This window comes from Pongo pygmaeus, chromosome 9, assembly GCF_028885625.2.
Source record: "Pongo pygmaeus isolate AG05252 chromosome 9, NHGRI_mPonPyg2-v2.0_pri, whole genome shotgun sequence".
Taxonomy (NCBI): Eukaryota; Metazoa; Chordata; class Mammalia; order Primates; family Hominidae; genus Pongo; species Pongo pygmaeus.
In genome coordinates, this window is record NC_072382.2 from 35,241,517 (window position 1) to 35,267,200 (window position 25,684).

The window sequence follows — 25,684 nt, forward strand, 5'->3', positions numbered from 1 at the left end:
AGTGCAAAATCAGAGCCCTGGTAGGTTTGGTATCTAGTGAAGGCTGCTCTCTGCTTCCAAGATGGTGCCTTGTTGCTGGGTCCTCACATGGCAGAAGGGCAAAAAGGAGGCCTAGCTAGTTCTCTTGAGCCCTTTTATAGAGGCACTAATCCTATTCATGAGGGCCCTGCCCTCATGAACTAATCACCTCCTAAAAGCCCCACCTCTTAATACTGTGAGAGGAAAATAAAAACTTGGGATCCCAATTCGCTCTGCCACAAGGAAAAGTTAAGCTGAAAGCTGAGTCATGCAAGAAGCACCCTTTCCTTTTGCTCCTGAGCAGATACCTACCGATAAAGGTTAAATATTTCCACAGGTAGCTACTTTATATTCCCCTTACTGTATGTAAAGTACCGATTTACTGAGCAGGAGACGAATACATAATTCACTATTCCCCTACCTGCTCTTTTTTCCTTGCAACTTGTGGATTTCCATATCCTATCTCTCTCTTTCCCCTGCCGCCTATTTCTCCCTTTAAATATTGAAGCCCTCAAAATCATCCTTGGAGAAAGGCACAGACCACAGGCTGTTTCTTTGATTCTGTGTTTTGTTTTGTTTTTTTCCTCCCAGGCACATCCTTAACCTTGGCAAAATAAACTTCTAAATTGATTGAGATCTGACGCATACTTTTTTGTTTACAATATCATTGCCTTGGGTCTTAAGTTTCAGCATATGAATTTTGGGTCTTAAATTTCAGCATATGAATTTTGGGTGATTCATAGATTCAAACCATAGCAGTGTGTGTGAACACCCCAGCCTGCAGGTTTACATCAAGTCCACCCCCTAACAGCTGCCCGTTGGCCATCCTTTGGGACTAGAGGTGGGCTTACCTGCCACGTTGCCTGCCCTTTGGAAGATATACCTGGGGAAGAGGCTGACCCAGGCTTTGGAAGAGACTTGGGGTCATTTGGGCAGAGAGTTCTGGAGTCATTTGGGGACTTGGAGCATGGTCTAGAAGCAGGAGGCACTGGCTCTGAATGGGCAAAATTTTTTGGCCCATGGACTTCTCAACCCGTGGAAAAGAACATAGTGAGACGAGGAGTGGAATGGGTCTTTACTAGTCCCAAAGTGGGCACAGCAGGTTGTCCAGGATTCAGGGAGATATTGATTAAAACTCCTGCCTTTCATTGGCAAAGGTGTCCTTGTCTGGACAATCAATTACACAGTCATCTCATATGTGAGTTTGGTGGCTTTGGGCATTACTTCTCTTTCTAGTTCCCTGATTTGTAAGATGGGAAATCCACTGTGGTAACCACAGATGCTGCTCACCAGTGCTTTCAGCAGTAGGATCACACTCTCCTGCTCCCTTGAAGTTAGATGTGCCACACGACTTGCTTTGACTGACCAATGTTAGTGAGCATGAGTGACAGGGGCCACTTTAAGTGGCAGCAGTGGATTGCCTGTGTGGGGTCTCCAGTGGATATGGGTGCTTGTGGAGATGCCTTGCTGAGACCCCACACCACAGACAACTGGCCAGGCCACAGCTGGCTTTGCAAAAGCAAAGATTATACCTCTGTTGCTTTAAACCACTGAGATGTTAGCATTGTCTGTTACTGCAACATAACCTGGCTTCTCCTCTTTCCTACAAGTACCAATCTCAAGGGCTGCTGTGAGGGTTACATGAGAAAGAAACGTATGTATGTGCTTGGTATAATTCCTGGTACAGAGCTATTAGTGTTTATTCTAGGAGCAATGAAATGCTTAAGTGCTCACTACACAAACACCTTTGAGGGAGAAGGTAGCCAATCCTTACAGCCATTTTCTTTGATGGACTTCTGTGGGAGAATCAGACTCCATTTTCTGTTTTACATGAGAAAAATTATAGAGGTACTAAAAGCCCATGGGGTGGTGGGACGCATTACACCTAGGGTATGTGTCCCCAGCCGCGGACCCTGGGACTGACCAGAATTGAGGATGGGGATGGCTTCTTTGGAAATAGCCCCAAGTTCATGTAAATCTCATGAGTTTACTGATGACACAAGCTTTCCAGCCAGTACTCAGACTTTTAATACTTCAGTGTGAGCCAAAGTGATGAACATTATGCCACTTATTGGTTTTTAGTGGGAATTGTAGTGCTATAAACTCATTTCAATACTTCAGAGACAGCCAGATCTCAATTGGATGTTCTTGGAGAAACCTGAGATTTTATTATGAAAGTGACAAAATAAATCTAGAAGGAAAAAAAAAAATCCCGTCAGCCACTCACTACCTCACCCCACGAGATATTTTAGCTGAGCTGCTAACAAGCAGCCACACAGCAACTGTTTGCTGGGGACTTCTGAGAAGATATGACTCATGCATTTGCTAATAAGGGAACAACTACCATATTCCAAACAGGTGAAGAAAACCTTCAGGTATGGCAGATTTTCTAACTACATTTTTGTGACACTTGAATTCATTCGAAAACCTACAGTAAGAGACGAGGAGTGTAAAATGTGCATTTGTGTTTTGCTTGGACAGACTATGGCTCCTAGCAATTAATGCTTTCAGTCACATTAAGCATTAAATAATGCTTTGTGACATTACAGTATTTCCCATTACAGATCAATTTTGTAGCATTTGTTCATAATCAGACTTGAAATGTTACCTAGAAACGAAATATGTTTTCCTTGAAACAGTCAGACCTTATTAGAAATCTAAGGTTTTACAAATCACCATGTTAACAGTTATGTCCCCTAGGTAAGGTTTTCATTCTTTAGTGTTAAATTCAGCCCCAGAAGCTCTAGTATCTTTCAGGGTTAGTCTTCCAGTGTGCACTGACTTGAAAGGAAAAAGTTAATGCTCCACATATATTTAATGTCTTACTACATATAATAATAAATCAACTATATTCCTTTTTGGAGGTGAAAAATAATGTCATCACCTTTTAAATTGTTATGCTTATAATTAGGTTACACAATATTATTTTCTCATTTTTTAAAAAACAGCTTCTCATTGCTTTAAAAAAAAAGCCATCAGCTTATTTCTAGTAAAGCGGAGTTATTCTCATTTCCTTACCAAATAATCATATGCTGTGGATGAGCAAAGAAATAAAGAGAAAACATACGAAATTTTGAGATTTGGAGCAGCAAAACTTAAAGCTAAATGGAAGAGAACTTTGGAGCCAGGAACACCTGGAGTTGATGTCTTGCCTTGCCATTTAATCATTGTGGAATCTTGGGCAAATCGCTTAAAGTTCCCATTTAGCAATTGTTAGCTATTTTAATATTTTTTACAGAATTTTTTTCCCTGAGGGATATTCCCTTTGATTAAAGCCATCAGCCTCTCATTCATTCAGCAAATAATTCCTGAGCATTTATTGCTGCTAGACTCTACTGTTCGCGGTCCCGGGAAATAGCAATAAATCAGAAAACGAGACTGCTGGTCTCATGGTTTATATTCTAGCTTGGGAGAGACAAGCAATGTCCAAACAATATAATGTCAAGTGGTATAGTAGGTTAGCTTGAATGGCGGCCCCCCACCAAAAGATATATCTACCTGCTAACCCGCAGAACCTGTGAATGTGATCTTACTTGGAAAAAGGGACGATATAATTAAGCACCTCAAGATGAGATCATCTTAGATAATCCAAGTGGGCTCTAAATCAAATGACAAGTGTCCTTATAAAAGACACACCAAGGAGAGACACAGAGAAAGGAGAGGAAGGCCTTGCGAAGACAGGGGCAGAGATGACGCAGTGGAGTGATGTAGCCACAAGCTAAGGAACTCCAAGGAGTCACCAGAAGCTGGAAGAAGCAAGGAGGCATTTTCCCTAGTGCCTTCAGAGGCAGAGCAGCCCTGCTGACACCTTGACTTCAGACCCTGGCCTCCAGAACCGTGTAAGTCTCTGTCACTGTAAATCCCCCACTTTGTGGCCATTTGGACAGAAGGCATGGAAATGAATATAAATAGTAATGCATACCAAGAAGAAAATAAAATGGGGATGTGAAACCGAGATTCAAGTCGGGATTACTTTAAACACTGGGGTCTGGAAAGCCCCCCTGAGGAAGTACCATGTGTTACCCGAGGGAGTGAGAGATGGGTATTCTGAATGTGAGGGGGCAGCAAGTGCAAAGGGCCCAACCTGGGAATGACCTCGATGTGTCTGAGGACTAGAAAGTCTCTGGGGCCAGACTATAGGCGGTATGAAAGGGACAGTGGTAAGGAGATGCTGCTGCTGCTGGTAGGGGCCAGATCCCATAGGCCTCCTCCTACAGGGCCTCGTAGGCCCAGGGAAGAAGTCCAGATTTTCCAGGTGCAACCTTTTTCAGGAAGATTTTATAGTTAAAATGACCTAGAAAAGTAAGGACATTAAGTATATACATTTATTAAATTAGTAAATATGAGTCTATTCTGAACATTCTAGTAATTGGATGAAAAAAAAACCCAGAACCTTTATAATGTTATTCATGGGATCCAACCCCACTGTTTTATGCTATGTGAATAATAATGTCACAAATAGCATCTGTGAAGTCAAACACCACAGGACACAGTAGAAAATCCTTAGGGGGATCCTTTATTTCATTCACTTCCTCCTTACAAGGTGAAATTTCAATCTGTACAGGTTGTGTCTGCCAGTTCAGTCCACAGCTCAGAGTATCACCTTGTCCTCATTCCATGGTATAAGCTATTCCGGGGGGACAGGTCTGAGGGTCGTGGTTTCACTGGACTGGATAGGACATGATCCAGAACTCTGCTCCGTTTGGCTTTCCAAGGATCCCACCACCTCATTCTAATCAGTGATCATTGAGGAGATGCATTGTATTCCTATTCACTATTTCAAAGACCAGGCCTACCTCAATGGCATATTAAGAAAGTTTTCTCAAGTATATTTAGTGTTTATCATTTTACTATAGTTCTTCAAATGTCTGACATTCATCTTTTCCCTACCTCTAAATTCCTTTCTTTTTCACATTATCTTTCTTGATTGCTTTTTAATAGAAAAACAAACAAAGACATGGATTTACTGTGCATATTAGCAGATCCATACTGGAAAATGCATGGAGGTTTCATATACACCACTTACAGTAAGTAACAACTCAGAGTACAAAGTCGAAAAGAAAGAATCTGAAATATTAGACTTGTTCTGAAATAAGCTTACCTAGGATGATACCACTTTTGCTCAATCAGAATTTCCCCTTTCCAACTATTTAACAGTGGCAAATATAAAAAATCTGGTAGTTAAAATACATAGCAGTCACTTCATATTTACTGCCTCCCTCAACCCACTCAACTTCTGAAGAACAGGGCGTTTTCAAGTTTGGTTCCCCTTTAAGTTTTAACAGAAAAAAAAAAAAGTTTTAAGTCATGTTGTACCAATATATCCCCAGAAAGAACTGCAATTTACCAAGGTTTTCATCTGTTTTGAGAGAAATCTTACTGAAAGACTAGTGATATCCATTTTCCAGTAAATACTGAGCAAAAAACAATTTTTATACCCCAATCCGAGGTATAAACTTGCTTTTTGTGGGATCACAACTGCTGTAAATTAGACAATTGTAGCAACATTCCAAGACAATAACAGAATGCCTATGACAGTCTGCCATATTCTGGTGAGTGTCTATCAAAGCTCATCATGATTTTTTGTGAGATCTTCCCCATAATTGGTAGCTTGGCTTCCAACAAACATGTTCCAGTTCTCCAATATTTCCTCTTTAGTTAGCTTCTCATCCTATAGAAGAGATCAAAGAGCTCTGTCACGGAAGCTCTGGTAACTGTACTAGTTCAGTATGATGTTCATATCATTTCACTGATGTGCAACATTTAAAACACTGTATTTAGTAATCCAGAAGCTACTGGGCACCTCCTTCATCTACCATGACTGCACTGCAAAACTCCAAATTGGAACAGGCTCTTGCTATAAAAACTGTGCTAACATGTGTCAGGGAAGTCCCCGAGTAATTCAGAAGCTAGAATCCATTTGTGTCCACAAGCAGTGTTGGTCTTCCCAAAATAGGCCCTCAAGAATGCCACTTCCCTCTTATGGCCTCACTGCCTAAACTGACTGTTGGCATAACCTGAGAATTTGAGGGCAATCAGCAAAGTGGGGAATAGGACATTTTTCTAAATGTATTGATTTGTTTATTTGGATGTTTATCAATAGATACCGAAGTACTAGGCATTAAAGCCAGAAACCTGAGCTTGCCTGAGGATATCTGGGCTTTAATGGGATGGGCTTCCTTGTTCCTTACACTTCACAGATGTTTGATAAGTATTTGGTGACAATGAATGGATAAATAAGCTGATCCTAGGACAACACGGGGTATACTTCTTAAATCGTGTCCTGCCCACAAAGTTCTGCAATCTTAGGAAATGTGACTTAATGTAAGTCCGTGGCTCATAGCTGACCTTCCAGGAAAGTTGGGGCCTAATAATTTTACTGTGGGTTATCATGGTATTAGCTCAAGTTTACAGGTCTCCACTGCAGGACAAGAAGGAAAAGTCAATAAAGACATGGCTACATGGGTCAATGCTATCGCCGAGAAAGCAAACAAAACCAATCTTATGTAAACTGTCTCCCTTCAATCAGTGATTCCAGAAGAATGGGAAATACCTTGTTTTTGTCTGACTCATATACCAGATGCCTGGCCTCAGCCTGTGCATGATCGTAATCTTGAGGGAGGATCCAGTGGCGAATCTCATCTTTGTCCAACTTCCCGTCCTTGTTCAGATCCCGGAATTCATTAAACTGCTCCCGTTCTGATAAAACCCAGTCTGGCTCAGGGCCATTCTCCTCATGGGAAAACATATCCGCTAGAAGGGAAGGTTGTTGTTGGTTACAAAGGAAAGTGGGAAGGTAAGCGCCCCCTAAAAAAAGAACTTGACCTCCTGAGCTCTAGGAAAGGCGATGACCAATCCAGAGACCTAACTCAAACAGCTGGTACGCAGTTTCTTGGGGATAATGATGCAATAATTTATTCATGATGAAGGCCATGTGGTGGAGTAGAAAGAACTGAGTTTAGAAGCCAAAAGATAAATCCTGGCTTTTGACTTAGTTCAGTGACTGAGCCTGAAGTTTCCTTGTCTGTAAAATGGAGATGATAATTTATAAATCATGGGGCTATTATGATCAAATGTGCCATTTTGATGTAAAAGCCCTCTACAACCCATACTGGCACTACATAAGCAAAAACTAATAATAATGACTAACATTGAACACTACGGTCCAGATACTGTATAAAGTGTTCTACACACAGTTTTCATTTGATTTTCACACAACAACCTTACGAAGTGAGTGCTGTTTTAATTCCCATTTTACAGATGAAAACAATGAGGTAAAGTCTTACCCAATGACCCACAGCTCATATGAGCTGGAGGCTGCACAGGAACATGGCCACTCTGCTTTCAACCCAGAGTCTTAGCCACTGTGTTTAGTACTATTGTTTATATCATTTCCAAAGGGCTTTCACTTGTCATTTTATTTCATCCCTATAACAATTCTACAAGATGGGTCATTATCCCCAAATGACCCATCCAAATGGCAAGGAAAAGAAAAAGGAAACGTTTTTGCATTGTGTGTGTGTCAGTAGCTCTTGGAAAAGAGAGACACCCTGCAGGCAGTTTCTCTGTCATGGAAGCAGAGCTTGGAAATGTCAGGTGGTGAACGGAGCAGGTAGTAAGCGAAGGAAAAAAAAAGACAAGACCCTTGACTACAAGGTAGACCCCTAACTGACATGTCTACATTGTTTTTGAGAAAGAGCTGTGATACATGTTAGCTAATTCGAGCTTCATCGAATCCTGTAAAAATGGGCTCACTTTTTTTTTCCCATTTTACAGATGAGGAAGCTGAGGTTTGAAGCCATTACATGACTACCCCAGGGTCACACAGCTAATCGGTGGAGAAGCTAGAGCTCCTAATTCCAGTGCCCTTCCTACTACACCCCCCACCACCCACTTTCCACTTGGCGCTGCCTGAAGAGAAGCCTCCCCGAGAAGTGAAATGACGAGTCAATACATTGGGTTTCCTCTGCCTGTGAGTCACTAGGTATTCGATTTTCAAGCGCAACGCCTCCACCTCCCTCTCTCTATTCATTGTAAAGAATGGGATGCTTCTTTTAGGCAAAGTCACTCAAAGAGTTCTGCCCCTGACTTTGCACCATTTCAATGCACAGTTCTGGAGGGCTGGGCAGAGCGCACACTTTCAATCAAAAGCACTACATTGTTTGTTTTAATCATGCAGTCTTTGCTTTCAGTCTCATTTCATCCCCAGTGCCACGGTAAGAGGTCTGCGCCTCCGAACGTGACCCTCACACGTGGACCCAGCAAGAGGAAGGCTCAACTGCTTGCTCTGATGAGGGAGCTGTCAGCATATGTTATTCTATCAAGGTAGTGCCACCAAGATTACTTTAATTACTGTGGCAAGAGCTACCTTGTCTGTTACCAATGACACACAAGGAACAGTGTTTGGCTCATGATCAAACATAATTTCTAATGATTAGAGGAAAGTCTGCTCTTCATTGCTGAAGGCACTTGTTCTCGTGTCTGGAGTGGCAAAGTAATATAACCACAAAACCAGAGACAGCAACTCAGGCTCTGGGTTTTACATTTAAAGGTAATTAGTGGCTTCGATTAAAAATCTGTACAAAAATTATACATATTTCATTCCTCTTTTCATAGGTCAACACCTAAATCAAATGATTTTCCAGCTTTTACTTTATTGAGACTTGGGAAAAGAGCTGCCATGAGAAGGCAGCCTGCAGCTGGAGCCATGTGCCATAGCAGGTGGGGAGGATCAAATGGAATTGTCCTTGTTGCCTGCTCTAGTCCTTTCTAGCGGGGGTTGGACTGGGGGGGATTTGGGGCTACCAGGAAGGGCTCTAACCAGCAATGGTGGGTTCAGACCCAAACACATTAATTTGACTCTATAGGGCTCCCAACCAAAGGATGGGAAACAAGGGGCACAAAATGAGCATATTATTGGGCAATTGTGCACTCTGTAAAGCATTTATCTTTCCAAGAAGAATGCCTTTCTGCAAAGTGCTCAGACACATAAACAGTTCTGTTAATCACAGCTGCACCTACTCAGAGTTTCTAGGCCCCATTGACCCAGTCCAGTTTTAGAGTCTTTGCCCTGACACTGTCTCCTCTATCTTCACTGTAAATCTATGGGATCTCCAATGCCCTTTTGCAAAGGTAAAACTAGGCAGTGTGACGAAGGGCACCTCTCAGAGTCATGGGGCCAACTGTTGGCCAGCCTTGTGTAGGGCCAGCCTTTTCATCTCTTCTCCACTGAATGAGGCCTAATAATACTTCCCTGATACTACGCCACTAGGGCTGATGGGACAAGCAGGCTGGAAGTTCACAGGAGTGACTTACAGACTTGCAGCTGTTGCTAAGAGAGACGTCTGGGGAAAGTAGCCAGATGTGTGGGTGGGGGCATGTGGCCCAGTCGGGACAGCTGAGCAAGACTCTAGGTCAGTACTCACCAATATACTCATCCTGATCCACAAACCCATCCCCGTTCTTGTCGATGTCCTCCAGGGTTTCCTAGGAAGCAAAGGGTAAAACAGAATGCAAGATGGCCATGTGCTCTAAGAAGTCTGAGAATTCTATCGTCCTCCTTTGTCCAGCTTGTGCTCTAAGAAGTCTGAGAATTCTAGTGTCCTCCTTTGTCCAGCTTTTACAGCTGAATGCTTGGTGACTTCTGGCTCATCTCCTTACTTCCCTGGGAACTAGTTTTTTATCTGTAAAACACAGGCAATAGTTTCTGTTCCTAATCCCCCACCCCAATTTCAAGAGCAGAAAGCTTTCTTCAAAGCAAGATGTACCTGTAACCCCAGAGGTGCTCTGACGATATCAGGAGGCCCTGCCAAGCCAACCAACTCCACCATCCAGCCAAAACACCCACTGGGGAACATGTGAGAAACCCGGTGTGACAACCACTGGATTAGATGAGCACAAGAATAGACTCTAGTGCTAACAGGACTATGAATACTGAGTTGGTGTCAGAGAAATGTGAAACAGTGGGCAACTAAGAAATAAAAGTATATCTGACTTTCTAATGTATTGTGCTCTGTATTTAGTTTACTTGACCTCTTATTTAGTTTTTTTTGATTGGGTCAATAATTAAATGAGTTTACTGTTCATTGGCACAGCAACTCAGAGGCATCCTGGGTCAAACCAAAGAGCCAACCTGAGAGCAGAGAGCCACTCCCAAAGGCTTGTAGTCTACTCTGGATCATTCACCACCTGCACTGTCCTCTGCCACATTAGCTAGCACTACATGGATGTTGAGTGGTAAAGAGAAATGATTCTTAGAGCCACTGCCCAGTCCTTACAGTCATGGCAGTCAGGAGGATGAAGCATGAGCGGACCCTTCCACCACCTGGATAACTAAAATCATCCACAGCTCATGTAAACAAAAGCTCTAGCCATCTGTTTCCCAGGATTGAAACAGTTGGAACTGGCTTGGTGCATCTGCCCAGGAAAACAGGTGATGGCATTTATTTAATTGTCATGGAAAATGAAGACATTTGGGACCCAACAAGACACTATGGAAAGCAACTACATTCTGAGGCCTTACAAGCATAGTCATTCCTCAAAGCCTAGGACGTGATCCACCCACCCTCCAAAGACCCACCCCCTAAGGGTAGCATCTCTTCCAGCCATAATTTTTACTTTACATTTCCATACAGTTTTAACAATCCAATTCATTCCATTTCTGAGTCTTTTTCCAAGTCCCTTAAAATTGAGAAATGGGGCAGAGACTAGCTAGTTGCTCACTTAAGCCATTTGCTCTTTCTTTTATTTATTTATTTATTATTTTTATTTATTTTTTATTTTTTTGAGGAGTCTCACCCTGTGGCCCAGGCTGGAGTGCAATGGCACGATCTTGGCTCACTGCAACCTCCGCCTCCTGGGTTCAAGTGATTCTCCTGCCTCAGCCTCCCGAGTAGCTGGGATTACAGGCGCACGCCACCACGCCTGGCTAATTTTTTTTGTATCTTTAGTAGAGACAGCATTTCAACATATTGGCCAGGCTGGTTTCAAACTCCTGACCTCATGATCCACCTGCCTCAGCCTCCCAAAGTGCTGGGATTACAGGCATAAGCCACCGTGCCTGGCCCCCATTTACTCTTTCTAGGCACATATCTAAACTGTATTTCCCAGCCTCTTCATATCTAGGAGGGACCAGTGGAACATAAGCGAAGGGGATGTGTCATTCCCTGGCCAGAAGAGTAAACAAAGACTGTATCTTCTCATTCCCTCTCTTTTCCTTTGTCAGCCAGCTGGGTGTTGCCAGGATGACTTTGAAGCTACAAGATGGTAGAGCACAAGTAGGAGTGCTTAGAGGAGAAATGGGTACCCAGCTGTGCTCAGAGAACAGCCCAGGAGGTCCATCTGGCTGGAACAAGCTTTGCTAGTGTTAAATGGCTACAACTGGGGGCTATTTGTTACAGCAGCCAGCCTGACTTGACTAATTTTCTTGGTAGACAGGTATTCCAACAAACTCTACTTGAGAGTCCTTCTCCAGTTCCCTTCAGGCTGAAAAATATTCTCTCTTTGGAAGAGACAAGATTTGGAGGCAGTTTTCTCCCCAGTCTCTTCCCAGCCCAGACTTGTCACTTATCTTACCAAAACCACAATTTCCTTCATATGTTCAAACTCTTCAGGATGCAGAAAGGCAGTGAACTCCTCCCGAGTAGCTGTCAGGTCACCATTGAGGTCTGCAGCTTTGAATCTTCTCTCATCACGTGGCAGCATCTTTTTAAAAGTGTGATGATCTGAAGAATCATGAAACTCTGCGGGGTTTCCTGCAGGATGTATGTATGCAGAAATGTTTTTAAACTGTGCAGTCAAGAAAGGCATTTCCTGCCAGATCACTCATCCTTCATGCTCAAATGGTACACGTAGGGAAAAAAGGTCCTGACCTACTGAGTTCTTTAAAACATTTTATGTCAGAATGCCTATAATATCAGTCCCTTCAAGCCACCCCATAATCTAGGCCTCATGGCATATTAGGGGAATTACTGCAAGTGGTTAAGAGTGCAGGCTTTAGACTATATTACTGCCATACTTCTCTTTGCAGAACTCTACTTTCATCATCTCATTCTTAGATCTAGAACATACAGAGGCTCTTTGGTACCCAAAACATCTTGTCTCAACGCCATGCCTGGCTTTCAAGATCTCCCCGATTCTGGCCATGTGCGTGCATCTTTGGTTCTCCTTGGGCCTGTTTCTTTGCCATCCTCACCATGCACCCAGCAGGTCTGCACCCCGTGCCTCTGTAATCTCACTTCTCCTTCCTTCTCCCGATCTTGTTTGTCTTGGATCTAAACCCTTCCCATTACTGCACGCATTGATGCATCTTTGCCCCTCCAGTTGACCCACCTTCTCCAAATATAAATCCATTCTCCAAGGCTCCAGTTTCCAAACCACCCACACCAGGAAGCCTTCCCTGACTGCTCCGGCCCACTCAATCCTTGCTATCCGGAATTAGGCAGCATTTTGAAAATGTACCACAGACACACTTCCCTTCTGCTTTCTTCTCCGTGTGTGCATCTGAGATGAAGTTGAGACGGGGTCTCAATCTAAGGGATTTTTTTTATTAGCCTTCACAGCCCTTCCCTCCCACCTGTAACTTCACTCAGTGTAAGCAACTCAGTACATTCTGAGTTTCCAGAGGAGGGTGTTATACAAGTGGGTTCTACTTAGGAGGCTGTGACATCTCCCTGAAGGGAGTGGATATGATAAGAGAGGAGAGAGTCGACAAAAAGCTTGTGACCTGGGCCCCCACTGTGTCATCGCTCCTGCAGCACCTCTTACCTAGGTAGTAACCATAGGTGGCTTGTTTGTATTCTTCCCAGGAAATTTTATCATCCTTGTCCCTATCATAATCCTTCCAGACTTTGGCGACATTATCGAAGATGTATCTTTTCTGCACCCGTTTGATCCAGGTTTTCAGCTCCTCAGTAGTGACAAAGCCATCCCCATCATTGTCAATTCGATCAACAATCTTCCTGCAGTACAAAAAAAAAAAAAAAAAAAAAGAAAGAAACCCACACACATGCACAAGGCTATTATAATATCAAGGCTTATGTGATGCTGGTCCAGCAAAAGATCAAACACCTGCACAATCTAAAATGCACATACAACTACAACAGAATCAATGATCCAAGGAGGCTGGAAGGAATCTTCAAGTTTATCCTTCCAAGGTTGATGTGCTTTCCCCCAACCAGTGCTGATGGCAGACACTGCTAATGGATCGTGCCCCTCTGTCCTGATAAACCTAGAGGTGCTCTCAGAATTCTCAGCACTGTGCTCTGGTGATGGCCATTACCGACGGATCAGAGCTGATCTGTAAGATGAAACCTATTAATCTTCCCTGCTGTAGTCCAGCACCCTCATTTTGGAGTAATGGAAACTGAGGCCCAGAGAAATGGAATAACTTCTAAGATTACACAGCCAGTATTTGGTAAAACTGGGGTGAGAACTCATGTCTTCTGGCTTAGGTCCAATGCAAAAAGTGGAAAATTGTATGTAAATCAAAAGATAAGTGAGTCTTTGTTTTTTTTTTTTAAATCCCACCACCATGGATACAAAGACTTGAAACGTAAAGCAGGAAGACACCAGATGGTGGACACAGCACAAATGTCAGGGCTGAAGGAGCCTTGACATCATGGAATCTATTCACAAAACTTGACCAGCTGATCCACTCTAGGAACCTTAAACCCTTTGCTCTTAGGGTAAAGACTCCTATACCAGCTCCACAGCTGGCCTAGGTTTCAGAAACTTCCCACTGAACTCCACTGAGGTACCCTAAATACTAGCTAGCCCAGAGCAAACTTCAGGCTGGGAACTCACTTTTGTCATCTCTAGATCAGATGGTCCCAAATCAGGACAGCATCCCGGTAGGGAACTTCAAAAACACCCCCAAGCTATTCCCAGTGTTTAAAAAAGTTTCACCCTTGTAGTCCATTTACCTGGGAGGAGGTCATACAGGCTAACTCTAGATTTCTTTCTTTGTTTTGGGCTGGAATTCTATCAGCTTCAGTGGTAAAACTTTCTTGTCAACAGACATTCTGAGTGGCAATTAATCTTTGATTAATAAAAAATGGGAAACAAATTCATCAGTAGTTTGATAGTTTGATAGAGAAAATCTCCTATAACTTTTTTTTAGGTGGGGGAGGGTGTACACGAGAAGGGGAGGAGTGAATAATCAATGTCTCCACCTCCTACCTGAACCCAAGAACCCAAGCTCCTCTTTCTCAGGAAGGTGTAACATCACAGCTTGAAAGTACCCCTTCATTTGCAAGTTTAACAGGTCTCAATCCTAAAAGATAGGCTGGATCTGTGATCCCAGCGCTTCAGGAGGCTGAGGTGGGAGGACTGAGGTAGGAGGCCAAGAGTTTGAGAGCAGCCTGGGCAATATAGTGAGATCCTGACTCTACAGAAAATTTAAAAATTAGCCAGGAATGGCCAGGCATGGTGGCTCACGCCTGTAGTCCCAGAACTTTGGGAGGCCGAGGCAGGTGGATCACGAGGTCAGGAGATCGAGACCATCCTGGCTAACACGGTGAAACCCCATCTCTACTAAAAATACAAAAAAATTAGCCGGGCGTGGTGGTGGGCGCCTGTAGTCCCAGCTACTAGGGAGGCTGAAGCAGGAGAATGGCGTGAACCTGGGAGGCGGAGCTTGCAGTGAGCCGAGATCACGCCACTGCATTCCAGCCTGGGCGACAGGGCGAGACTCCGTCTGAAAATAAAAAAATTAGCCAGGAAGGGTGATGCATGCCTGTAGCTCCAGCTACTCAGGAGGCTGAGGTGGGAGGATTGCCTGAGCCCAGGAGGTTGAGGCTGCAGTGTGAGCTATGATTGCACCACCGTAAACGAGCCTGGGCAATAAATCGAGATCCTGTCTTTAAAAAAAAAAAAAAAAAAGACTAAAACACCAAACTTCAAGTGTCTTCAGGCCTCTTCCCCCAGGAAATCATAGCCAGACACAGCATAATTCTTTTAACATTGTGCAGTGTTGAGCCCAGTTATGTGCCAAGCACTGCTCCGATCCTGGGGACACAGTGGAGACATGCCAATGGGTTACCCAACGCCAACTGGGAAACATAATCTCAGGGTAACGACATCAGACTCTACAATCCTCTTCTGTGGAAAGGACAGCATCTAATCTATGCCAAATAAACATCTAGGACATAGCTCAGCCTGACACATATTAGGGACTCAATAAATATTTGTTGTAAGAATAAATAAGATCTTAACCTTCTCTTTAACAGTCTCAAGTGAGATCCTGGGAAAGGCAGCTAGGATGGAGATGAAGCCCAGCACTTTCATCAGAACACCTGGATCCCCGTCCTGCCTCTGGTCCCCATTATCTGCGTGATCTTGGGCAAGTGTCTTGACTCTCTGAGTTTCCGCATCTGTAAACTGAACACCTACTTCACAAGGAATGTTGTGAGGAATAAAGGAGAGAATGCATGCCTTTCCTTACTAAAGACAATAATCTAGATCAGTGGCTGATGGTAGCTGCTACACAGTAGCCATTCAAATGTTTGTTGCATGAATAAATGAATGAAGTTAAGGTGTTGATCCAAGGAGCAAACCCAGACCAACTCCATCATCATTTGTTCTCAACACCAACAGGTAACAGAATGAGCAAAACCTCTTGATAGGACCTATGGCCACTTGGAGGTACCCTGCTAGCCGCCAAACAGGGCTGGCCGACTCTGCTGCAGACGATGACTGACACATGGGAATAAAGGTGTCAAGAGAAGCCAGATATGGGGGTCTGTATGTGAAATCATGCAAACTTTAAATGTGGGCAAGTAATTTACACTGTGTGGCATATTTGTGAATGCATGCAGCCTACGGGTTCCCACTTTGCAAACTCTGGTCCAGGTGTCTTTAGGGGCCTTGGAGCTGTCACATTTTCATGACTGACAGGTGATGGTGACAAAGTTGCCTAGATCCAGCCACACTCATTCCTCCTCAGCCCAATCTTGGAGGGGACCACTGAAACAGAAGCTTTGGACAGAGGGGCAGCTTCTCACACTCAGCCCCATCCCAAACAGGACCCATAATTTCCAGCACCTCCTACCCCGCCTCTACCCCAGATTTAACCTACAAGTGAATGGTGCATCCATCACCCATCTGGTGGCTAAGGTCAGAGACCCAGATGTCCCCTTGATTCCTACCTCCCTCTTCTCCCCCTCGTTGAGTCAAGAGCAAGAGCTGCCAGTTCTACCTCCCACTGGTGTCTAGATTCATCCCCTCCTGGAATCCGGAGAGACCAAGCCCCTTTGGCATTCACCTCCTCTCCCTGCCACTGGTCTAGTCTGTGCCTTGATTATGTTCTTTGTGTACTGCCCTCCTGCCAGCCTGACTTTCCCAATGAGTTTTGGGGATTATGACATTTTGACAACGTACAGGATAACATCTCATGTCCATCTCACCAAGGTCCTTCCTGCTCTGCACTTGGTTTCCCCTCCATTCTCACCTCTCACTTCCCTTCCCTGCCCCTTTGCAGACTCACCACCCCTCATGCCCCAGAACACTTTTCAAACCCTTTAGAAATGGGCTGTTTTCTCTTCAGGAAGGCCTTCCCCTGCTGTACACCTGGCAACCTCCAAGTCATCCTACAAACTCTGATCAGGTGACAGCCCAATCCTCTCTCTCTAACCTGCAGCCCTGGCGGCTCCTTCTCCTGAATGTGCTCACAGTAGGTTTTATAGGCCATCACTGCAGCAATTGTGCATAATGGCTAGTTTGTCTGTGTTTCTCTCTTCCACATTTGCTTACAAGCGCTTCGACGCACAGAGCATAAGGTTTCATCTTTGTACCTGCCAGTTATCTAAACTGGGGCCTGGTACACAGTAGCCATCCAAATGTTTGTTGCATGAATAAATGAATGAAGTCAAGGTGTTGATACAAGGATCAAATCCAGACCAACTCCAGTGTCACTTGTTCTCACTACTAGGCTGAACTGTCATGATGAAGGCATTAACTGGAAGCTGTAGGACCACACCTTATAAAGTTTTCCAAATCCCAAAACCTCTCCCTGCCTCCTCTCCAGTGACAATGTGGCTGCCACTCAGGGCTCCAGGATAAATCAGTCTCCAAGTGCCTCAAAGCAATACAATAGACTGAACTCATCAATGGCCCCCATTGTTAAGTCCTAACCAAGAAGAGAAAGTACTCTGCAAGATAAAAGGTAATTGTTTGGAGGTGACTTTGAAGTTCAAAGGTCTTTTTATCAGAGCAGGCAAATGGTGCACCTACACAATAGGTATAATTTATCCTCATATTCCAATGAAACACTTTGGCCTTTGGAGGCCCCCAGGAGCACAGGGATGGCTGTGTTCTCTCTCATGTGGCAGAACATGAAGATCCTTCACCCCCAGGAATCAGGTTCAGGGAGATCTGAGACCCGGTGCCCAGTAGGCAGGACTGCTGGTTTCCTCCACAGCCCTGCCTCCATCTGGGACCAGGCTGCCTGCTGGGTCCTCTGTGCAAGGACCACCAGATATCTCCGCACAATGCCCAAGTGTGTCCTCAGGGGGACCCGGGGAGGGTGTACTAAAATGCGCCAAAGTTTTGTTTCCCGGGTTTGGTTCCTGACTCAACTGCCTTTAACAGCCCAAGTCAAAATCCTCCACCACCAAGAGAACCCTCCAGCTTTTTGCCCCCAAACAAATCCGTTGCCAAAGAACTGAGTGCTTCTGCAGATATCTGCTGCCAACAGAAACGTTTCAGGCGACCCGTTTCCATTCCTGCTCCCTCGTGTTTCCAATCGGAAACTGCGTGTCCCTTTTCAACCGGATTTTTGTATCCCTACACTAGATTTTATTTTATTTTTATTATTTTTGAGATGGAGTCTCACTCTAGCCCCGGCTGGAGTGCAGTGGCACAATCTCGGCTCACTGCTACCTCCGCCTCCCGGGTTCAAGCGATTCCCCTGCCTCAGCCTCCCAAGTAGCTGGGATTACAGGCGTGTGCCACGACGCTCGACTAATTTTTGTATTTTTAGTAGAGACGGGGTTTCGCCATTTGGTCAGGCTGGTCTCGAACTCCTGACCTCAGGTGATCCCCCCCGCCAGCCTCGGCCTCCCAAAGTGCTGGGATTATAGGCGTGAGTCACCGCGCCCGGCCTCCTTACGATAGATTTACAGGGCGATTAGGCAAAAGGCAAGACCACTCCGGCCGAGACCAGGAAGCAAGCCTGTCGCTCGCCTGCCCCTTCATCTTTTATCCATTTATGTTCATCCCTGAGACCTTCTTAGCGAGTGTCTCAAGCCCTTCTCCCCGGGAGTGGGGGATCAGAGAGAAACTGCGAGAGAGTGGGGAGGAACTCATGTCACTAACAGGCCACTGTGGACAAACTCTTCTTTTGTGTACTCTCCCCTCCCTTCTGATGCAACCCGGGGGAGGGGGCGGGCCCTCGCCGTCCTGGCTCCCGCGGCCGCTGCCACGTTCTCGCCTCCCCGCGAGAAGCCACCCCGGCCGGGGCGCGGCGGCGGCGATCTCCAAGCTGGGGTCCGGGGCCCTCCGGCAACTTGGCCTGAGCCCCAGAGCCGAGTTGGGCAGGCCCCCATCCTCGAGGCCGCGCGCGCGATTTCGCTTTCGCTTTGGCGGTGGTATCCCGCGTGGCTCCCGCCCAGGCGGCCCCCGGACACCTGCGCCGCCCCCCGCACACCTGCGCCGCCCCCCGCGGGGCCCTGGCCGCGGCCTCACCCCAGCCTCTGCTTGCTCTCGTCCGGGGTGAGCTGGTCGAAGGTCTTGGAGTCCTCCTTGCCCAGGAAGGCCTCGTGGTCGTACTTGAAGCTCTGGTTGTCCTCAGGGGGCCGCTCGCCCAGCTCCGAGTCGGGCCGCACCACGCGCTCTTTGCGCACCGTGGGCTTGGCCCGCAGAACCCGCGGCGCCAGCACCAGCGCCAGCAGCAGCCCCAGGGCGAACCCCAGGTGGCGGCCGCGGCCACCGCGCGCCATCGTCCCGAGGAGAGGGCGGCCGGGAGGGAGACGCTGAGCAAGCGACAACAGCGGCAGCTCGGGAATGGGGGCTCGGAGCGCGGCGGCAGCGACGAGGTTGGGGCCGGCGCGGAGGAGGGGACTGGCCAGTCCCTCCGCCAGTGCCCGCCCCGAGCCGGAGCAGAGGGGCGCGCCGGGGCCTCGGGCTGGGAAGCTGCGGGCGGCCCCGCTCACGCGCCCATTGGTCGCTGAGCTGCCGGGGGAGGCCGGGGCCGCGGAGCCACGTCGCCAGCCGGGGTGGTGGGCGCGGGGCTCGTGTTTCGCCTCGGCCCCTCCCCGCGATCTCGTTGCTAGGGGCGGGCCCGGGTGAACTGGGCTAGGGACTGGAGGGCTTGGAGGAGGACTGGGAAGTTCTTTGTCAAGCAACAGATGTTCAGGATAAAATTCCCTCTGACTTCCTACAGTTCGGGAAAACTGTAAGGAAGGAGACGTTGCCCCTCCTCAACTTCCAACTGAGACCCCGAATCTCAGCCCTAGACCCTGCTCTAAGATGTGCTCTCAAACCCAATTCAACCCCATTTAGCAAAATTTGGAGTCTGGTTACAAACGCGAGCCTGGAAGGAGACCAAGACGGGCGAAGTCCCCTAGAAACGAGGGTCGTACTGTCAGTCGTCAAGGAGGGTCAAGCGGGGAACTTCTATATGACCGAGAGTCCCTCTAAAGGGAGCGGTACTGTGCGTTCCAGCTGCCAGGGGAACGCAGGCCCCACGCTGATAGGTAGTCCTGTTTCCCAAATGAAATCAATCAGGATTTTAGATTTTTATGTTTTATTTCTAAATGTGGGTAACTCATTTTACAAAAGCACTAGTTGGATCCAATCTTACCTGTATTCAGTTGGTAATGCTACCAATACAGATATCTGTCCCATCAAACTTTCTGCAATGATGGAAATGCGCTCTATCTGGTCTGGCCTGTAGGTAGTGGCTGTTGAGCACTTGATGTGTAGCTTAGTGTAAGTGAGGCACTGAAATTTTAATTTAAATCTAAACTTAAATAGCCACACGGGACTAATGGCTACCATATTGGACAGTAAGGTCTCGAGCAGTCTCAGCCTTTTGAAACTCATTGAAAGCCATGAGCCTCTTCCAGAAAAATGCACATACAGCTACTGACACGGGTGTTTGATTAAAGAGTCGGAGGATTCATGGATCTTTTGAAGCCCCACCTGTGAGCCCCAGGTTAAGAATGCCTAGAAGGCCGGGCGCGGTGGCTCATGCCTGTAATCCCAGCACTTTGGGAGGTGGAGCCAGGTAGATCACCTGAGGTCAGGAGTTCGAGACCAGCCTGGCCAACATGGTGAAACACCGTCTCTACTAAAAATACAAAAATTATCCGGGCGAGGTGGCGGGCGCCTGTAATCTCAGCTACTCGGAGGCTGGGGTAGGAGAATCGCTTGAATCTGGGGTAGGAGAATCGCTTGAACCTGGGAGGCGAAGGTTGCAGTGAGCCAAGATCATGCCATTGCACTCCAGCCTGGGAAACAAGAGAGAAACGCCATCTAAAAAAAAAAAAGAATCCCTAGAAAACTGAAACCATAGTTGACGAGGGAAACCCGCCATGACAGCTAGATATCTGTACTCCTAGAAATTTCCTCCATCTTGCCTTGCCTCCCACCTCCATCCCTGATGTTTTCAAAAAGGTCTGGGATGTGCTTCTTGCCCTTGCAATAAAGAAGTCGTCTCAACATAGATGCAAGTCCCTTTCTTGTGACGCCCTCTTTCAATCAATTAATAAATCATTACTGTCTTACTACTACAGCCTAAGCGCTGGACTGGGTGCTGAGGGTACAATGGAGAACAAGATAGTCGTGGTGTCTGCAGAGCTATAGTGTATATGAACAGATGTTCATTCGTTCGTTCGTTCCATAAACTGAGCACCTGCTAAGTGTCAGGCTGTGCTGGATTCTGGCTAACTGAGATCCATGGATCACAAGTCAGCATGACAAGTGCTCACAGAGAAAGGCATTTAGTGGTCTGGGGGTATTGAATCGATCCAGACATGGGAATCAATCAGGGAAGGCCTCCCGGAGGAAGACACATTTAAATTGAGACTGAAGGTGAGTAAGATAAGCTAGATGGGAGGATATAGTTATATGAGAGAAGGATAAGATCCTGTACGAGCTAGCAGAGGACAGCTCCACGTATGAGGCAATGTCTTTGTGACCCCACTGGCTGGCAGTGAGAGCTGGGAAGCCAGTCCTTGGATCCCCGCTTCCCTTCCTAGTCCCCTTCTTTTCCTTGGATCCCCCCCTTCACACCAGCTGACTTTGCATGGGACAAGAAGTACTGTGCCTGAGACCAGACATGCTTCCCACAGCCAGCCTAGAGATCTGAATTTCTAGCAATAGAGGAGCATTACCTTGGGGGCGTAAGAGCTCCCTGCTGAAATGCAAGTGTCCTAAGGTAGGCGGTTTAGTACCTTCTGTGCTCATCAGGCAAGCAGGATATGAATTGTTGAGTGAGTGAGGGAGGAGAAGGAGGAGTGGGAGGAGGAACAGGGAGAAAAAGATTGGGGCTAGAAAAAGAAGGGGACTAGGAAGGGAACGGGAAAGCCAGTGGAGACTGGTGACAGTTTTTGCATATTCACAACTTTGGCCACAGGCTGGCCTGGGTCCCTGGGATTGGTCCAGACTCTCCGAAAAGGCATATCTTTTGCCCTTGTTATAGTTGGCTTCTTGCCAGACACTGGTGATTTCCAATAGTTAGATTGTTTCAGAGGTAGTCTTGGCTCCTGTGGGAATTACCAGAGAATTCTAGCACTGCTGTGAATCCTGAAGAATTTACATAATTTCCCCTGGGCTTGCCTACACTCTTTTCCTTTATATTTATTTTCATCCCTCCACTCTACCATAAGAGTTCAAGTCCTCCCAATCAAAGGTTCAGGAAGGATGATGGGACAGAATAGTCAAGGTATTGCACTGTGTAATTGCTTTCTCTCATTTTCAAAGTTGTTTTGCATCTCCCCCCATGTGCATGCTTGGGAAGAGTGACTAAGTGCATCGTCATGCCTTAGGTCTTAGGTTAACCTCCATTCTTGATGAAGCAGAGGAACCAGAACAAGATAAGTAACATTTAGCAGAGGGTTGAATCAGTGAAAAGGAAAAGCGAGTTTCAAATGGGTAAACTGATCAGCTTAGGGTATGCTGGTCTCCTGCATCTGGCCAAAAGTAACACCATCAACTACAACAAAAATCCAACCAGAAGTTACTGAAACAAGAAGAAAACTTTAGCATCTCATGCAACAAGAAGTCATGAGTTATATCAGTTTCAGATTGGTTAATTTCAGTGGTTTCAGGACATCATCAAGGAATCAGGTTTTTTTGTTTTTGTTTTTGTTTCTCCCTCAGAAACAGTAGGGGAAAGGAATGTTCTCTCCCTTTCTTTGAAAAATAAACTTTCCCAGCAGACTTTCCCTCATATCTCATTGGCCAGAATTGTGTCATGTGCCTATGCTGGATCCAGTGACAGGTAAAGGGAATAGAAACTCCATGATTGATTTCAACCAATCAAGACTCACTGGTAGGAGCTGGAAAGTACTGTATACAGCATCCTCTGTAGCACATGATTAGGGTTCTGTGGGCGAGGAAGAACAAGCCAGATAGCTGTGTCTGCCCCATGTTTAAAAGCATTTTCAGCATCTCTACCTCCCTCCTGCTTCTCCACCATTCAAAATTACATGAACTTTTCATGTCCCAACTCAAATGTCACCTTCTCCGTGAAGTTTTCCCTTATACCTGAAATCAAAGTTAATTATTTCTTCATCAATATGCCCAGAGCCTTTGTATCTCACATAGTTTTCACAGTCAGCTTTGTATTAATTTTTCTTCCCTCCTAATTCTGAATTCCTTGAGAGAAATGATCACAGCTGATTCATGTCCATGTTCATAAATCCAGGGCCTAGCATATTTACTGCCTTATGGCAGAAGTTGATCGCCATAAGACAGATTTGCTGTGAGGCCAGGACCATATTCTTTTGGCTCACCACTGTGTACTCAACCTAGTATAGTGCCTGGCTCATAGTAGGTGCCCCTAAAATGTCTTGAATGAATGATAAAATAACAATAGCTACCAACTTCTGCTTCTGGTCAAGATGGAGTGAAGGAGGGACTGGATTTATCCTCCCATTTGAAACAAACAAACAAAACAAACAAAATATATGAAACAACAGTTTTCAAGACACTGGACACCAGGCAATGAATGACATTGGAAACGAACTAGGTGAGTCCTAGGATTACCCCAGAATTACCTTGGCAGAGTTGCCAGGTCACTGTGTAGAGAGGGAGAACTAAGATGGATCCTGGCAGACTCCTGAAGTTGAAAAGACAGAAGTGAGTGTCCAGAGAGACCAAGTCAGCCGTGGTTCTAAAGAGAGAGTACTGGAGAGAAGATGGCTGCACAGAGAGAGAATCCCAAAGCTCCACAGAGGATCCCCTTGGCCATTCAGCAAAGTGATGAACAGTGCATGCATGTGAGGCTGAGGAATGAGCCATCTGAAAGGATTAGAAGGAACAGCGGGTGCCAGGCATGGTACCTGTTCCCACCAGTCAGACTGGAAAAACTCATCATTCATGGGGCACTGGGTACTTAGTAAGGTCTTGCCTCAGTGGTGGGGAATAATTAACCCTAGACGGAGCACTGCTCCAGAAAGTGCCTCTCAAAGCACAAAGGCAAGACCTGAAAAGCTCAAGAAAACATACGGGAATAAAAAAAAAAATTCAGCACCCAACAAGGTGAAATTCACAATTTGTATTATCCAATCAAAGACACAGCAAGGCAGGAAAACACAGTGAGGAGAATAATCGGTCTGTAAAAACTGACCCAGAACTGACACAGATATTAGAATTAACAGACAGGAACATTAAAACAATTATTGTAATGGTGTTAAATGTTTTAAAAGTTCAGAAGAGCCAGAGAAAATACAAAAAAGACACAAATTGAAAGCCTAGATAGCAAAACTTTGAAATCTGGGACGAAAAATACACCCTATAAGATTAACAGAAGGTTAGATATTGCAGAAGACAATATCTTTTTACTAATTAAATACTTTATTGAATAAATACAGTAGCAAAGAATGCATTCAAATGCTTTCTAAAAAATTAATTTTAAAGGCCTTTCTATTCAGGCTAATGATAAACACAGTAAAGGCAGATGTGCTAGTTTAACATAATTGGCTTATTTCATACAGCACTTTTATCTTTTAGTCCACAAGTATATTATTAAATGATAGAGAACATCTAATGCAACCGTTTCCATGGGACTAGGAAATACATTTCTAAGAACAAAAGATGTTACAGACCCTATCTTTTATACCCACCCCCTCAGTCTAACTCTAAAGAAGATAAAAAAGAATGACTATCTTCACAAGAGCTCACGACTAATGTCACTTTGCTATCAAAATCTGTATCTCTGATCGATTTTGAGCATTGAGACCAGATTCGAATATTTCCAAAGAAAGAAGCACAATGCACATTGTGGTCACTTATTCAGCAACAACGAGCACTGCATCCAAAACTATCTTACTTTGGAATGAAATAAGGTCAACCACATGCATGGCCATCTCTTCCACTATAGTATCGTAGAAAGTCTCAGTGTCATGAACAATCTATTTGTCTTCTTCAGTAACAGTTTATATCCACACCTTTCTTCCCAAGTCGACCCCCTCTGCCAATTCTTTATTCTAATTGTGTGCTGTCTCACTTATGATTCCATGCCCTAAATTACGTCAATGCCATTTCTGAGTACCATCTTGCCATCAACTGCTGCTGTCGGCTCCTGTGAATATAGTTTTCACAATTGGTAGGTAGATCACAGTTTGTAACCAGAGACACTCATTGCTCCTCCATCCCACGAGCCGACAAGTCATTAGTGATCAGAACACAGCTTGACCCTGATCAGAAATCCCTCATGCTAACATCTTTTTCCTTCTAGTCCATATCGTCATTCAGAGCATGAACTGTGAAGTCCCTGGTGTGCGTTTTCTCAGTGAGCCTGCTCACCTTGCATCTTGCACTGATAAAAATCACAGCCTGTGTAATGGTCAGTGTCTCGTGGAAGTCATAAAGTATATCTAACTTTCATTCCTACAGTATTTCAAAGAGAGAGGTAACAGTCATTTAGTTTTCAACTTTCTTTTGTTAGATATTCATTCTGTTAGGTCTACTGATATATTGCACCAAATCTGAAGACAAAGATCACTTAAGAAAGAGGTCCCCCAGTCTTTACAATCAGAAGAAAATATTAATGAACTTGGAGGCATAGCAATAGAAACTGGCCTAAGTAAAAGACTCAGACAAGAATGAATTTTAAAAATTAAAGAGCATTAGCTATCTCTGGGACAAACTTAAATTTCTGTCTTCCTTGAGCTGCTGTGGCCACTTCAGGAGGGAGGGGCTGAAGATGTGTTGGTTGGTAGGGTCTCCAGGGAGGTAGGACTGTCCCACTGAACCCAGAAAGTGGGATGTGCCACCTGGAATTATATATATAATTCAAGTCTGTGAATGGGAAGCAAAAAATATACATATTTGAAAAAATGATGTGAAAAAAATCTCCAAACTTTATGAAAATTATAATCTGCAGATCCAAGAAGCTCAATAAACTCCAAGTTCAAGAAACATGAAGAAAACTCCACTAAGGCATCTCATAATCAAATTGCTTAAAACCAGTGATAAAGAGAAGATCTTAAAAGCAGCCAGA

The 25,684-nt window shown here is 45.2% G+C and overlaps 1 protein-coding gene and 1 pseudogene across 1 annotated transcript; both read right to left on the reverse strand.

The window, feature by feature from the left end:
* Positions 1–4,518: 4,518 nt before the first annotated feature.
* Positions 4,519–19,344, reverse strand: RCN1 (reticulocalbin 1). The gene is made up of 6 exons (XM_054439956.2): positions 18,700–19,344; positions 12,784–12,977; positions 11,593–11,771; positions 9,444–9,504; positions 6,572–6,771; positions 4,519–5,689 (listed from the first exon to the last, which is right to left on the reverse strand). Exons 1-6 carry the CDS (start codon positions 18,951–18,953, stop codon positions 5,582–5,584), a joined length of 996 nt encoding a protein of 331 aa, XP_054295931.2. The 5' UTR covers positions 18,954–19,344; the 3' UTR covers positions 4,519–5,581.
* A 5,126-nt stretch (positions 19,345–24,470) lies between these two features.
* On the reverse strand, positions 24,471–25,065 carry LOC134740297 (eukaryotic initiation factor 4A-II-like; annotated as a pseudogene).
* Positions 25,066–25,684: the final 619 nt, after the last annotated feature.

Excerpts from the sequence above, each read along its gene's own strand:
- RCN1 (XM_054439956.2), bottom strand. The coding sequence starts at position 18,953 with ATGGCGCGCGGTGGCCGCGGCCGCCACCTGGGGTTCGCCCTGGGGCTG. Across the intron at positions 6,772-9,443 it reads GGATCAGGATGAGTATATTG|CGGATATGTTTTCCCATGAG; the intron begins GTGAGTACTGAC and ends CTTCCCTTCTAG. Across the intron at positions 5,690-6,571 it reads ATGAGTCAGACAAAAACAAG|GATGAGAAGCTAACTAAAGA; the intron begins GTATTTCCCATT and ends TCTCTTCTATAG.